Source organism: Columba livia, chromosome 14 (genome assembly GCF_036013475.1).
Source record: "Columba livia isolate bColLiv1 breed racing homer chromosome 14, bColLiv1.pat.W.v2, whole genome shotgun sequence".
NCBI lineage: Eukaryota > Metazoa > Chordata > Aves > Columbiformes > Columbidae > Columba > Columba livia.
The window spans coordinates 14,709,320-14,724,298 of NC_088615.1; the positions used below are offsets into that span (position 1 = coordinate 14,709,320).

The 14,979-nt window shown below is 40.0% G+C and overlaps 1 protein-coding gene across 16 annotated transcripts in view; it reads left to right on the forward strand.

The window, feature by feature from the left end:
* TENM2 (teneurin transmembrane protein 2) overlaps positions 1-14,979 on the forward strand; it is a 645,420-nt gene that overhangs the window by 473,287 nt on the left and 157,154 nt on the right. For all 16 annotated transcript variants that reach the window (XM_065030083.1, XM_065030081.1, XM_065030084.1 and 13 more), the window contains 2 exons: positions 1,572-1,806; positions 14,283-14,521. In XM_065030083.1, the coding sequence (XP_064886155.1) occupies positions 1,572-1,806; positions 14,283-14,521 (474 nt within the window). The remainder of the gene's footprint in view (positions 1-1,571; positions 1,807-14,282; positions 14,522-14,979) is intronic.

The following is a 14,979-nucleotide window of genomic DNA, read 5'->3' on the forward strand; positions in this document are numbered from 1 at the left end:
CTTGTGCAAGTCCCAGGAAACTTGTCTGTCTGTTCTTCATCAGGCCGTGCTTCCCCAGGCCCGCACAATGGGTCAGAAGATCAGTGATCTCCCTCCTGTGGTTTGCCCTGTACAAAGGAAAGAGGTGGTGACTTCTCCTCCCTTGGATGGCTTAACAGAAGAGCCTCAAACCTCCCCCTGAACTGTGAAAGGTGTTTGTATAGAACGTCAGCATTCAGATGCCTGAAATGATGCACCGATTTCAGTTCCTGGCTGTGTGGCCTGATTCTCAGTTGGGATTAACCCCCTTTGGATGGATGGTTGTTTTTTGGGAGCAGGTTTGTTTTTTCTGTTAAATATTGGCGTTGGTTAACTTACAGTTAATTGATGAGTTCAACAGTGTTTCTACACTTCATTGTTTCATATAAAAATAGATCAGTGTAGCTGCAAATGGCTTCCCCTTGTGATGTTTTATTGTTTGATTCATTAAGTACAGAATGTGATTCAGTTTATAAAAACAAATGTACATCATTATAATTATAATTTCATTAGTATTATTTTTTCTGATTATTGTTCACTAGAAAACTACAACTTGATATAATGACTAAAGCATGCAGTTCATAACACACAGTGTTTGTTTTCTCTAATCTCTTTCACTATTTTTATTAGGAGTACTTCAACATGTGGAATTGCACTTAAACTTATTTACTATTCTGCATTTCTGTTTAGTAAAGTGGCTAAGCTAGAATGACACCTGCTTATTATATTTTCTTCTAATGTGCTTTTTATTTTAATCCACTTGCCTTATTGATTAAAAAAAAATATTTTCATTATCAATGCAAACATGTCAGTATTCAAAGAATGAGAAAAGCATTTATTCTTTATCTCTAAAAAAAAAAATCATCTGACTTTTTTCAATGAAAGGGGCTAGAAGAGTAGCATAATTGTCAAGTCTTGGTGTGTGTGCTCGTGGCATTGCTAAGTAGAAAAGTACAGGTCAAATCCTAATCACATGAAAGAACACAAAAGTTATCATAGTTGCGTTGTTACTCTCTTTTTATATTTGGAATTTAATCTTCTTTCACTGGCATAAATACTGTTTGTTTGAGGCTGACTGGTAAAATAACAGTGAGAGAAAGCAGATTGAGATCTCTGATTAAGTTTTATAGAAGCCTAAAGACCATATTCTCAAAAGTTATTTTTAATCCATTAAGATTAATTTCCTCGGAGTCCCTGATAGAAAGAGGGAGAAAAAAGTTCTTCTGGGTGGATGTACAGAATGGTCAAGCTGGACGGCTCTCCTGGCCCCACCACAGAGGAGTCTTTCTACAGGGGCAATCCATAAAGAAGTAGTTTTAAATCTAAGTTTAGTCTTCGTGAACATCCCAACTGTGCAACCTTGAAACACTGTTAGATATAATAATCACTGATGTGACTTAACCGTGTTCTAATGCCTACAGGTCCAAAAGGCACCAGGCTTAGTTTCCTGTTTGCGGGATTTGGCTTTTTTCCAGAAAGTGGTCCCTTGAAAATGCCGAGGAGAATAATATCAAAAGCACACATTTGTGATTTACTGTTCTTTTCTGTTTTAGGCCCTTCAAATCATCACAGCCAGTCAACGCTGAGACCACCGCTCCCTCCTCCTCACAACCATTCCCTCTCCCATCATCATTCCTCGGCCAACTCCCTCAACAGGAACTCGCTCACCAATCGCCGCAACCAGATCCACGCGCCTGCTCCAGCACCCAACGACCTGGCCACCACCCCCGAGTCCGTGCAGCTGCAGGACAGCTGGGTGCTCAACAGCAACGTCCCGCTGGAGACCAGGTGGGTGCTGGGGAGGGACACCCTGGGGATGATGCCACTGCCTCTGTCTCTGAATGAGAAATGAGACCACTCTTTGGCTTGTTAGGAGATGGAGTTTAGGTCACTGTGTGTCAGTGATGGTTTTGGCTGACACAGCGCTGGGAGTTACTGACATTAGAATGCCTACAAGCTTCTGATGTGCTTTGCATTGGAAGATAGACAGGTGAACATCTTTGTTCATATGTCCCATCTTAAAGCCTTTTATCCATTTGGACTGTCCTTGTATACACAACTCACAGTATTAGTACAACATATTTTACTCACAGGCTCAGAAACAACTTATCATTCATATTGTCTGTGTTGCTGAAAAAGTATATATTTTGCCTTTCCTGAAACAGTCCTGAAACAGTCATTTGAAATTATGCATTTTGTGAGACTGAGGAAAAAAAAAAAAATCCCAGATTCAAGACCAACAGTACTATAATTTTAATTTATATTTCATCTAGCATGCAAGCTCATTTTAATCTCTTCTGTACGTGTTAACAGCTTGATGCCCGTGGGGCAAACAGTTGCATATAAATGAAAAGGTGCAGCACTCAGGCCTGCCAGATAAATAAATAAATAAATGCCTGACATGCTGCTGTTCTAAATATTCTGGTTTGTTGTCATTTGGGGTATGGAATGTCAAACATATTTAACTTGTGCTTTAAATAGCGGAGCTGGCAGAGCTCATCTTCCAGAATTTAAAATTAGCCATTGTGGTGCTGACAAAAGTGATTGGAATAGGAGGGTGTTCTTGCTGCCCAGAGAGCTGTAAACGCAGCGTAAGGGTAGAGGAGCTCGTGCCACCGCCTCCTGCCCTGGTTTCAGCTGCTTAGTTGCCGCAGCTTCGGAGATACTATATTTGAATTACAGCCTTCTGGGAATTTAATGCCGCTCTGCTGGATTACACCCAGAGCAGCTAGGTACGGTGTAGTTACACCACCGCGCAGTCTCAGCCAGGTCGATTAAGGACTGTCTTTTGGCTTGGAGCTCGGGGAGGAGCTGGTGTAGCTGCATTGAAGCTTACAACACCTGGGCTGTTGTTACCCTGCAGTTAATCCATGGTTGTAGCACCGCAGGGAAAAAAAGAGACTGAACAGAGCGGGGAGTCTGTGCCCTGTCCGGGCTTAGCTAAAGCGCAGCACGGGTGCCAGGAGGAAGTCACGGGGGGCAGGTGCGTGTTATCTGAAGCCCGAGGTGTCCGTAACAAAAAACGGAAAGGGATTCTCACTTACTGAACATTTGAAGCCAACTTTGACGAAAAGAAAAAAAAAATGAAGCCCTGCTCTTAACTGCTGCTTCTGTGAGAACATCTGTTACTATTTAAAATTTGGCATCCTGGATTTGGTATTTATTACTAAAGTACTGTAAGATAAAAGTGTTGGTCAGCCCATGCTGATTGTTGCTGTGTGCTTCATTGCCCATGTCATAACTTTTAATTCCAGTGTAGAGTGACCCCGTACTGTTCCTTGTCTCTCTCTTTTCATATGAAATTGTTCTTGGGCACAGCAGTACCTTCAAGATGTCATTTCTGATGGCTTAAGTTTGTCTCAATTTACCAAACACAGTTCCTTGGGATATGCACAGAAAGATTATTTGTCATAATATTGGCATCCCTGAGAAACAGGACTGGGCACTTTCCTGGCTGTTTTTATTATCTGATTTTGTGCCTATTCCTCATCACTGGAAACTATCCATTCCATTGCTAACTTTGGTTCGTCTCTACTTCTTTTTATCATAAACCCTCTGGGAATATATATATATTCATGTTGATGACAAAAGGTTACCTTGTGAATACAGTTATTTTTGGAGGTTGCAAGACAGCAGGCAGTTAATTGGAGCTTTTCCGTAGAGAGGTTTGTCGTAGGCAAGCATTAAGATATTAGAAAACACCCTGACAGGACTGCTGTGTTCTAAGACTATTCCAGAGTTGCTACAGGATCGATTTTTCTTCTTTTCTGAAATTACACACCTGACAGGACTTGATGACAAGTTTCATCACCAGAATATTAACTCAGAAGATTTTTTTTTCCTGGTTTGCTGCGAATTTTGCTGTAATGGATGCCTGCAGAATCACTGGAGACTTTCAGAATTAGCCTGTATTTCTTTCATTTTAAAACTCACATTTCATCTAAATTCATACCAGTAGCTAAAAAAAAGGAGGGCACCTTTTGGTAACTTTTTAGTTCAACCTTTGCTTTGTAGCTTTGCCTCGTTGGGAAACATTGATCCCTCCTATGCTACTTGTTCACAGTGCACTACTCTTTAGTTTTTTCTTGTTGTCAATTTATTAATCTCAGTAGTGGGGTGCTCAGGAGGTAAAGCCAACACTGATCCACCTGCTTTGTTAGAAAAGAGTTTCACAACTTTTAGTTTTCATGTATCAGTTGCCTTCAGTAGATGCTGCTCTCAAATGGAAATAACGTGCAAGTGGTCACATCACTGAGCATGAAACAAAAAGCGGTACCTGAGCTGTCTGGAGGGATTGTGTTATGTCAGCACTACGAGACTCAGATCACAATTTAGATTCCGGACGCCTTTTTATCTAACAGTACTGAGCACTGAAATAATTGAATAATACAATGTGTGTATGTGTGGTGTTTTGTTTGTTTGTTTGTTTTTTCTGGTAAGAATCTTTTTTTTTTGCCTTTCCATCTTTCTTTTGATGTCTTAAGAAGTTTGGGCTAAATTCAGACTGCTTGGAGACAGCATTTTTTCCAAATATATTCTTCCTGCACCTCTTGTTTCAATATTGATGGGGCTTAATCACATTTGTTCTGTTTTCCTTGTGATGTACAGTAAGCTTTTATTGCTTGCACTTTTTGCTGCACCCTCTTTGGGCACCTATACCCCATGTCTCCATGTACCCTTCATGATTCTGTATTTTTTACATAATTATGCTCAGCTGTATTGCAGTAGCTTGTTGCTTTTAGTGGAGTTATGAGATTCCAAAATGTTATATGGAGTTGCTAATAATGCTTTATTAGAATTATAGAATCCTAGAACGGTTTGGCTTGGAGGAGACCTTCCCTAGATCAGGTTGCTCAAAGCCCCAACCAGCCTGACCTTGAACACTTCCACTGATTTGTGTTTGATTTTTAGTGTGCTTGTTTCTGGTCCAAGGCAAACAAATATGGACTGTATCATCCCTAGTCAGCTGCTTCTTTATGGCTCCAACAGGCCCCCAGGCTGGCAGTGTAATTGTTCTGTTTTCTTTGAAATAAGGGTCAGTAATGGAAGGGTTGAAATATCTTTAAGGATGCAGTAATGCATCACGGTAGCATTTTTATGGTGCTATTTTAATGGTTCATTTGTGCAGTACTTAGCTGCTTTACCTTTAGGCTCAAAGCCGCTGTTTAATGCTCTTTAACTTTTATTGTCCTCATGCAGTCTGTTTCAAACCATCTCCTCCTCCTCCTTTCCAAAGCGCTGGTTTCTACGTTTTCCAGTTAAGAGGTGTTCCTTTATTGCAGCTTTAATCATTGCTCTCAAAGAGGATGAATGATGGAAATACTACTTTTGAACATCCCGGTGTGGGTCTCATTACTTCCAGCCCGCCAGAGAGGCAGCGCTCTGCTTTAAAGCTGGAGATGCTCTGAGGGCGCAGGGGGAGCAGCTCGGCTGCGCGAGGGCGGTCGGCATCGCTCTGCACACCGACGGAGTCCTCTCTGGCGCGGGAGCCTCCCACGGGGCCGGCTGCAGGCACCCCGCCAGAAAGGAATGAATCGCAACTGCGGAGAACAGAAGAGCTTTCATGGAGGGATGGATGGCTGAGATTGCCTAATGTACTAATTTCTGTTCTGGTACTTGATATTGATATTAATTTAGTTGGTACCATTATAATTAATAATACTTAATCCAAGAGAAAAAAGAAAAAGGCAAAATCAAATAGAAATCAGTCTTCTACTTTAGTCTCATAATCAGTCTCATACTTTGAAATATTTTCAGCCAAGATCTTTTAGTTGTAAAGATAATTTTGAATGCATGTCTATATTTTCTTTGAGTGTACTCCCAAGGATCTGTTACTAGGCTTCAATGAGGAATGCAACATACTATTTTTTTTCCTATATTTCAGGAGAAAGGATGATGGTCACTCTTCTGATGATCACAAAATCTGTTTCCTTTGGAAATCTGCAGGCTTGTAATATAAGAGCAGTGGTCCAAATATGGGTCATTTAAACAAAGTTCATATTCAAGACTGAGCAACCTGAACATTAGCTTTAAAAAAACTTGTGTAGCTGTTCAAAATATTTCCCTGCTCCTAGGGTTTAAGTTATATTCTTTCTTTCGCAGTCCGATTCCAACACAATCACTCTGGGTGAGCTGGAGGAGAGCAAGCTCGGACAGAAATTGGAGATGAATGGATGGAGTAGCAACGTGAGCTGTATCCCAGTCTGCATCAACGCAGCACACAGACTCAAAATCATGGGGCGTCATAGCAGAGAAACATCCATGCTCAGCATTTTTATAGCTGCAGCTTCCTAGGCAGTGAAGGAGCGAGTGCAGTACACAGGAGCTGTGCACTGACTAGGGTGCTCGTGGCAAAAAATCTAGGAATAGAGTATGTGGATAGTAGAATTTAGTGCTGACACTTCTGGGTTTTTTTTTTTCTAAAGAAAGAAATTAAATATCTGAAGTGTAGTTAATACTGAATTCAAATGCTCTACCATAGTAGGGTGTCCAGAGCCGCTGCAGAACTTCTGAACTGAATATGTAAACGTGAAGTTTCTGAATGTGTAGAGGTTCAAAGTTACAGCCGCTCTCCGCTATTGTCTGCCTATTTTGAATAATGTCTCAATATTTTGATATCTTTATACATGGTGCTGAAACAGAATAGCGAAACAAAATTTTTTTTCATTTTGTTAATGCAAATTTCTAGGATATATTCAGCAGAATGAACAACTACGTGGAACAATGAAATATCTCAGTCCAGTGCAGCTTTCTCTTACCACTTGCTTAAACTGTAAGGTAACAGGCACATGGTTTAGTCCTCTGAGTTTGAGGGCTCAGGAGCCGGCTCCTTCATTCCCTTGTTCCTGCATGTGAAGGCTGCAGGAAGGTTTTGTGGACTGTCCAAATAAATGGGATCTGCCTGGATAGATTCTGGACCTATCTAAAAATCAAAAGCATCTTACAGAATCGAGTAAAGCACAGTCAAAAGCATCCCCCAAGGACTTCATGCACATTTGGGCTATGTTCTTGGAGGAATTCCAAAAACATTGTAGAAAGGTAATTTTTAGCATGCTACCGTAGTATTGTTTTCATACCAAATGTAGGCTCTGATAGGAAAAGAAAAAGGGCGAAGGAAAAGACTGCAAAAGCAGAATATGTAATGATGGTTCAGAAAACCAGTCTAGATGCACTCCTACTCAAATACACATAGGTTCAAAGAAGCTTTTACAGATTGCAGATAATTGTGTGCTTTCATGATCTTGTTGGATGGGGCATTTTAAAGTTTCAGGTTGTGCAGTGTGGACAGGCAGCATGAGTGAGTGAGGCAGGTTTGTTTAGGGTATTACTTTTTATTTTAAAAAAACTCTTCTCAAATGATTTGATTTAGGTTTCTATTTTTTACATTTGTATGTAGACTGATAACAAAATTATTTTAGAGATTTCCGTTTATTATTCTATTATTTATACTCTACTATTTATACACTTGAAATAGCATTGTTGCTAGTATCTTTTTTCTTGTTAAGTGAGTAGTTGAATTAAGAGATAATGAAGAGCTTACCTGTATTACTTTTAACACATAAGTGTTTTGAAATTATGTTCATTAATGGGTGTAGAAAGCTAAAAATGAACGGACTTACTGAAATGCAGAATACTGTTGTCATTATCAACATTACTGGAATAACAAATGGAGTAGGAATTATTGGATTTCATCACTTTGCACTACGCTACTCAGAATTTTGCAGCAGAAAAGACACAAGTTTTTCCACTTAAGAAGGGAAAGGGCCTATAGTTTGAGGTGATTCAGAGCTGCCTAAATCTTCCTGTATCTCCATTATTGTTCCTGCTCCCATTTAATGTAAGTGCATATGCGGAGTAACTGTTTTCTTGTGTTTATATCTGTAGCTATTTCTGTTATGCTTTACTAGACGTTAACCAGCAGTTTTATCGCTGCATTCCTATAGAATAAACGGTAGCGTGAGAAGGATAGGCATAAATTTAAAGGGTAAAACAACCATTTCCTGGCTCACCCCTACAGCAGCTCGCTGGGATTCAAGCTGAGGGAGTGCTCACCACCTTTGCAGAACACGCAGGACCTGTTTTTGGCACACGGGCACCAGTCAGGCAGGTGAGGGGTGTCCCCTGGAGCTCCCTGGGGTGGCTGAGCTGCTGTGTGCCACCAGCTCCATCACCACCAGCCATCCCTGCCAGCCCTCATGCGTTTGCTCCTTTCAGATTTTGTGCCTTTCCATGTTTATGTTCTCCCTCTCAGATTCTCGAGCTACTAATGACAGCCATCTCAGCAATCCTTCCTCTCTCCGTATTTTTCACCTTGCCGTTCCACAGACTCTCTCACAGCGTTTGTCGTGTCTCAGTTTCTGAGGAGCCCTGGCCCAGGTTGTGTGGTTGGGATGTGCCAGAGCCAGGCCTGGAACATGGGCAGCGAGAGCCCCAGGAGCAGCTTTCAGCAGGGGCGAGAGAGAGCGAGGGTTCTAAAAGCTTGTCCAACAGTATCTCAATTAACATCTTCCAGATCAAATGCAGGTTGTCCTGTAAAAAAGTGTCTGCTACAGAGCTAGTGCTACAGCTGTGCTACCATACAAATGTTCTGCTTTTTTTACCTACTCTCTTTTCAATTGTGGCTTTGTGAACATTGCCCGCTTGTTTTTGCTTAAAATTGTGGCAGATGAGGGTGCCTAAAGGCTGGCACCTGCCTTTTGGTACAGCATCCCACCTTCCTGTCAGGCAGCTTTCAATTACTGCGCTTTGTGTGTCCAACTGTGTCTTTGTTAGGAGTGTGGCGATGGCAGTGACAAGCCAGTCTGGGACTTAGGGCAACATCCCCGACACTCTGCTTTACACTCTGCGTTTTGTAGCAGACTTTGCCTGGGGAAGTGAAGAACCAGCCTTTAGGGGAATGGTGAACCTTTCGAGAGCTGGGAAGCTGGTATTGGAGCTGTGCTGGAAGCCGGGTGGCTGCTGCAAGGTTCAGTTATGTGGCAGGGGAGAGAAGCGTCCCCTTGGTATTGATGTGTTCGTTCTGAATTATTGTTTCTGTGCCGCACAGGGTGTTCTTGCTTCCTGCACCATGCACGGTTAGTTACAAATTGGGTATCTGCAGCAGGCTGAACAACACTGAAATAGTGTGGTGTCGGGGCTGTCCTGTGTTTGTAACAGATATTGGGTGTGAGGGTGCCCAGAGGTGCCACACTGGGGTAAAATGGCCCGTTCATTTATGGGTGTATTTTAAACAGGTTTCCCCTGAAAAATCTATCTTAGTGATTTTAGATTTGATGTGATTGAGACAATTTCTTCTGACTATACAATTTAAACACAGATAACATTTTAAACCTTTATTGCTAACTTTAGTGCATTTGGGGAATACCTAAGTCTCTGTGTTCTAGACACTAAAAAGAGTAGAAACTTCTGTGTGATTTTACCGCATCAGAGAGCCCTCAGAGGTGTAAACCTGGCTGATAATCCTTAGGTTCTCTGCAAGAACCCAAGGGCAACAACATACTATTAAATCTCATTTGTGGAAAGATTGAGAGACACATAGGTAACCAAAGCTTGAACCAGTCTAAGGCTCACAGTTCATAAAAGGCATAAGAACAGCTTGCAGTTTTCTCCAATCTTGGTTTTGGCAGAAAACTGCTGGAAAACTTCACTGTTTGAATTTGGCAACCACTTTCAGGCTTCCACTGACATAAAATAATTCATGGCTTCTTTTTTTGAAGGACATGGCCACAGAAGCTATTTTTGTTTCCCCAATGAAAGCCAGCGTCTTACATTTAATATTTCACTGTGTTTGGTTTCTTCTGAGAATAAATGTCCAATAAAATTATAGACAGATGTGAGTTTATCATAGCTTTAAGATATTTTTAAGTCCTAGAACCACTAAATTGAGGTGATAGTATTCTCTTGGTAGGTATCTCTTCTATTTATTAATTACTATTAAAAACTTACAAAAATATGAAGACAAGACAGTTTAAGCATTACAGCTCTCTATTTCTTTTTTCATACAGAAAAAAGCTTAAGGATAGCTTGAGGAGGGAGAGAAGCAATTTATGTTAGAAAGTATCTTATTCTTTCTTTCTATTACAGTTTTTTCACTGGAAAAAAACGTGTTTTTTTCCTCAACTGATTGTTGCAGTGTGCTGCCATGACAATCTGTCCAGAATGGAAAGGGGGGGGAAAGATTGTTCTCTTAAAGAATATGGAGGTCAATACAACCTCTGTCAACCCACTGTTCCCTGAAGACCAGAGGTCCTTTTGACCTGTGAGAAAATAAATGCTATCGGGAGCTCTGAATTAATGAAGAAAGCAAAAATATAGCTTCTTCCATTTGCCATTAGTCCACAGAACTGTGGTCAAATGTCCCCTTGCAAGCTTAACTCCCCTAGATGTCACCTTTCCCTGGTGTCAGTGATGAGGTCCCTGCCTGTGACCCAGCGCATCAGAAGCACAGGCCGGTGACAGCAAAGGGGGTTCAGCATTTTTCTGCATTTCTCAGCCTGAGCTGTGGTTGGGAGAGAGAGCAGAGAGCCCCAGGGGAACTGGTTTTCTCTGAGGTGCATGCAAGCTCCTTCCGTAGCTTTCATGGACACTTAAGTTACTGCACACCGACCATCATGTTTTGTGGTTTTCCAGGGTAGGAACATCTTCAGGATGCACAGAAATTAGGGAGACTGAGCTAAGACTTAGCAAATTTACTCCCGTGTTTCAAAAGAGAAATTTAGTTCCAATCTGAATCAAATTACTACTGCTAATTGTGATGTAGAAAATGTGTTTTTCTTAATGGTGTTTGATAAGTGAACAGGTAAGACCGAGAAGATACAGGGGTTTTAGTTTTAATATGGAATGTATTTGAAATTAGGTGGATGGGTACAAATAAGATCATTTCTTTTCATAAGCAGTCATTGTACAATACCTCCCAGTTTTACTGCTGTGAGACTGTAATTAATGTTGATAAATGCTCGTGTTCTCTCTGTGCAGCTTGGGCCCACAGACAATTGGTTGTACCAGAGCATGTCAAATCCCACATAAAAATATAGCTATAGATCATTGGGTTTAGGGATAGAGTTGAGACAAGTCAATTTATTTCCATTAGTAGCTGAATTTAGACTTAAAACTCTGGGGGCCCCAGTATTTTTTCCGTTATGTTCTCAGTCCTGCTGCTGTGCTTTACTGTAACTTCAGGTATTTCTGTTAATCCAGCCTCCAACTTCTGAATGGAGTGCCAATTTTAAAAAATTACTTGCTGGATATTTAACATACCTTTAGTTAAATGTCTTTTTAAAACTTTCGAAGGCAGAATTTCTGTACTTTAAGATGGTGTGCTATATTCTAGTGGTTGCCTCTTTATCAGAAATCCTCGTGGAAACAGAAAACTTTCAGCTTTCAAAACACATGAGTAGGACTTGCAGGTGTGACAAAATTCAGGGTTTATCCAATGATGTGTTTTCTTTTTTGCTTTAGAACAACACCGTTCCACATATCCATTTCAGTTGGCCTCTTTTGCTTCTACCAAGTTCCGATCAGTTTTAACAATACACTGGAGATTATGTTTGCCTGCATAAGCATTTTGGTTTTCTTTATATACTTTATGCATCTCAAAGTGGATGACAGTGGAACTATTTTTTTTCTTCTACTTTTTCTCCTCACATGAAACTCTATATGATTGACATGTTCTATTAAAACATATCTAGATATTCATTAATTCAATTTTAGTGGGAGCAGAGTTTCATTATATGTCTGAGTTTACTTTAACAATGCTTTATATTAAAATTTCTGTTGGCACTGTAGCTGCCTTCTCAGCTAAAGAGGACATAAAATTCCCGGGTTTAAAAACCTTGACATTTCAGATAAAGACAGTGCCAAGGATTTCAGTTTGATTCTCTGCTTTCGGGCAGGAAAAAGGAAAGAACTGTAAGAACTGTCTGTCTTCCTTCTGTCCTTCCGTCCTTCTCATGCTCGTGTCGCTTCAGTCCCTGGTTCCTGTCATGGGTGTGGAGTTGTGTTCCCCACACCAGAGAGCAAGCGGAACGGACTGAAACTGCTGCTTCTAACAAGTGTTAATCAGGTTTTAACCAGACAAAAGGAACAGAAGTGTCAATAGATCTAGCATAACACAACCAGCCTGATAACATCGTTTTCCCAACAGTTATTTTAATTGAATTGTTGCAAAGTAAAGAAACATTTGAAATAAAGTGTTCATGAAATGAGACTTGCATTATTTCTTGCTTTCTTGTAACGGCGAGGTGCAGTTTTGAAATTAAAGGGCTTGGGTAATGTTGAGTGGGAAACTCTTTTAGCACCTGCTTTTACTGTTTTTTCTCATACAACATGTATGATGTGCAGAAAAGAAGCAATTCTGATCTTTAATGAGCCTCACTGATAAGGAAGACAGAAGGGCAACTTTGGTTGGAAAAAATGACAGGATATTTCTATTTAGGGGCTGGTTAGCATATTCCATTTTTATTCTACTTTTTTCCTTGTTTTGCAAATACTGCATTTAAAACAAACAAACATGGAATTGGTCTGCTCGCCATAGGCTTTGCAAGCCACTTCTGATTGTGTAGTCGTGGGTGTGAAGTTTTTTCTGCCGTGTCTCCAGAGTACAAAGAAAAAGTTATGACAGCGAATACCACCGCTGCCTTAGCTGACTGAAATATTTTCAGAAACAAACTAAATTTTGGTCACTGTTATAAGGCATGCACAATGTCATTTGGGGTTTAAAAAAAAAAAAAAAATAACAACATACCCAGTGTTAAAGTTAGTGATTTTCATGTTCATTATAATAGAGTTTATTAATGACTGCATTAAAATAAGACCACATTTTCAGAGACCATATTTAAATGTGAGTATTTAATCATAAAACTGGGAGACCTAGCCAGCCTTCCTTTGACTGTCTTCTACCTGTATGCAAATTCTATGCAATATATTATGCTCTGTGTTTCATTTCAAAGCAAATGATTTAATATTCTTGAATCACTTTGGTTATTTTGTCTAAGTATATAGTAAAGCATTTCAGTTTCAAACTTCTGAATCGTTGTTGTAATAAACAGTGACTGACATTGATTTCAAAGTTCTAACAGGTGATTTGAGAGTGACATACTGGATTTGGATCTGATTAAAAATGCTAAACAATTTTACATTTGAAGTAAGCCTTGGGTTATTTTAAGCTTTTTTTTATTATTATTTTGGAGATTTCTGAGTATCTTCATTGTCACTGATTCCAAGAACCACATGCTTTTCAAAGCTGTGAAGGGAGAGGGTGTGGAACGGACCTTCAAAGCTGTTTTGTCTCAGAACAAGTGTCCTTCTTGAAGACCACTGGCTGTATTCTGTACTTGTTATCATTTACTGGGAACACGCTTGTAGTCACTTCTTCCTGACTGTGAGGAGTTAATCTAGAGAAGCCAGTCTCCTAGTTTGCTTTCTCCATTTCCTCTATCTGGAATGTGTTGGAAGCGTTTTCTGAGATTTTGTTAGGTAGCATATTTTGTCTCTTATTTTCTTCTCAACAAGTGTATGGGCAGTTGAAGTCCTCTTTTTTTTCTGCTGAGTCGTGTGCTTTTGGTGATTGTGTTAGTTGTTAAAATCCACTCTGTGTACCATTAAAAAAAATAATTAATTCTAATTCTGGCATGATCTTTCCTTACAGGACTATGGGTTTTGCTCAATTGTTGTTACTGGTCTTTGCTGACAGCTTTTGCTAAGAGTGTTAAGAGTGAGACCCATAATTTTTTTGTCTTGGAATATTTGTTGGGTAGTAGGTTCCACAGTGAAATCATGTAAACCTGTGAACTCAGAAAGGATGGTTTCTCATGAAGTTCAGTGTTCTGTTATACTAACAAACATTGCAGATATTTTGTAGTGGAATTAGTTGCTTCGTCCTAATCAAACACAGGCCAAAAGGAATTGATAGTGATGACACTTCTGAATCTGAGCTTTGTTTGTAGACTGCTTGCACATCTCACAGGTGCAATCACAACCGATACTCGAGAGACTTCACGGGCTCTGCTGGTGTTTTAGCTGAGATCTGGTCTAATTGAGTCTATTTACAGAAAGGGTTAAGCAGATACCCTGACACTGTTTTAGTGACAGTTGTTAAGCTCTGATAGCAAAAAGACAGAGTTTTCATCTCCTCGTTTCTTCATACAAAATCCTTTTCCTTTTGTGTTGCATTGAACACATTATGGCATCTGGAGTGGAATGGGAGATATTCTTTCTTAACTACAGGACTTGCCATTTTCAACTCTGTTCCATTTTATGTTTTTCAGGCATTTCTTGTTTAAGACATCTTCTGGAACTACTCCGCTGTTCAGTAGTTCTTCCCCTGGTTACCCGTTGACCTCAGGAACAGTTTATACTCCACCTCCCAGACTGTTACCTAGAAATACATTCTCCAGGAATGCGTTCAAGCTGAAAAAACCCTCCAAGTATTGTAGCTGGAAATGTGCTGCTTTATCTGCAATTGCTGCTGCAGTCCTGCTTGCCATCCTGCTGGCATATTTCATAGGTAAGGCTGTGTTTTCTCTGTCAAATCACATGGCTATGTCAGCAAACGGAAATTCCGCAGAAAAAAAAGGATGGTCAATCTCTTTCAGAAATCTGTGTTCTTACTGAGCAAATTAAATTATTATTCCTTATATTAATTAAGGAGGAAAAGGTTCAAGTCCTGTTCACTGTCATAAGAGCAGGATTCTCAGTGTGCAGTTACCTTTTAGTGTCGGATCTCTATCTCTCATAGATGGTCCAAACAGAGGGTGATATAATGTTTTATTTTTTTTTTTTACGTACTAGGACATGGTTTAAAAATATTTTATAAAAATTGTGGTAGGTGGTGGATCCATATAAATAACAAAAGCTACTGGCATTTGTATTCAAATATTACTATCACATGTTGCCCTTAGATAAAAAGCACAAAATCATTTTGATTAGTGTCAGTCTGTATCCGTCTGTGTTCCTAAATTCCTA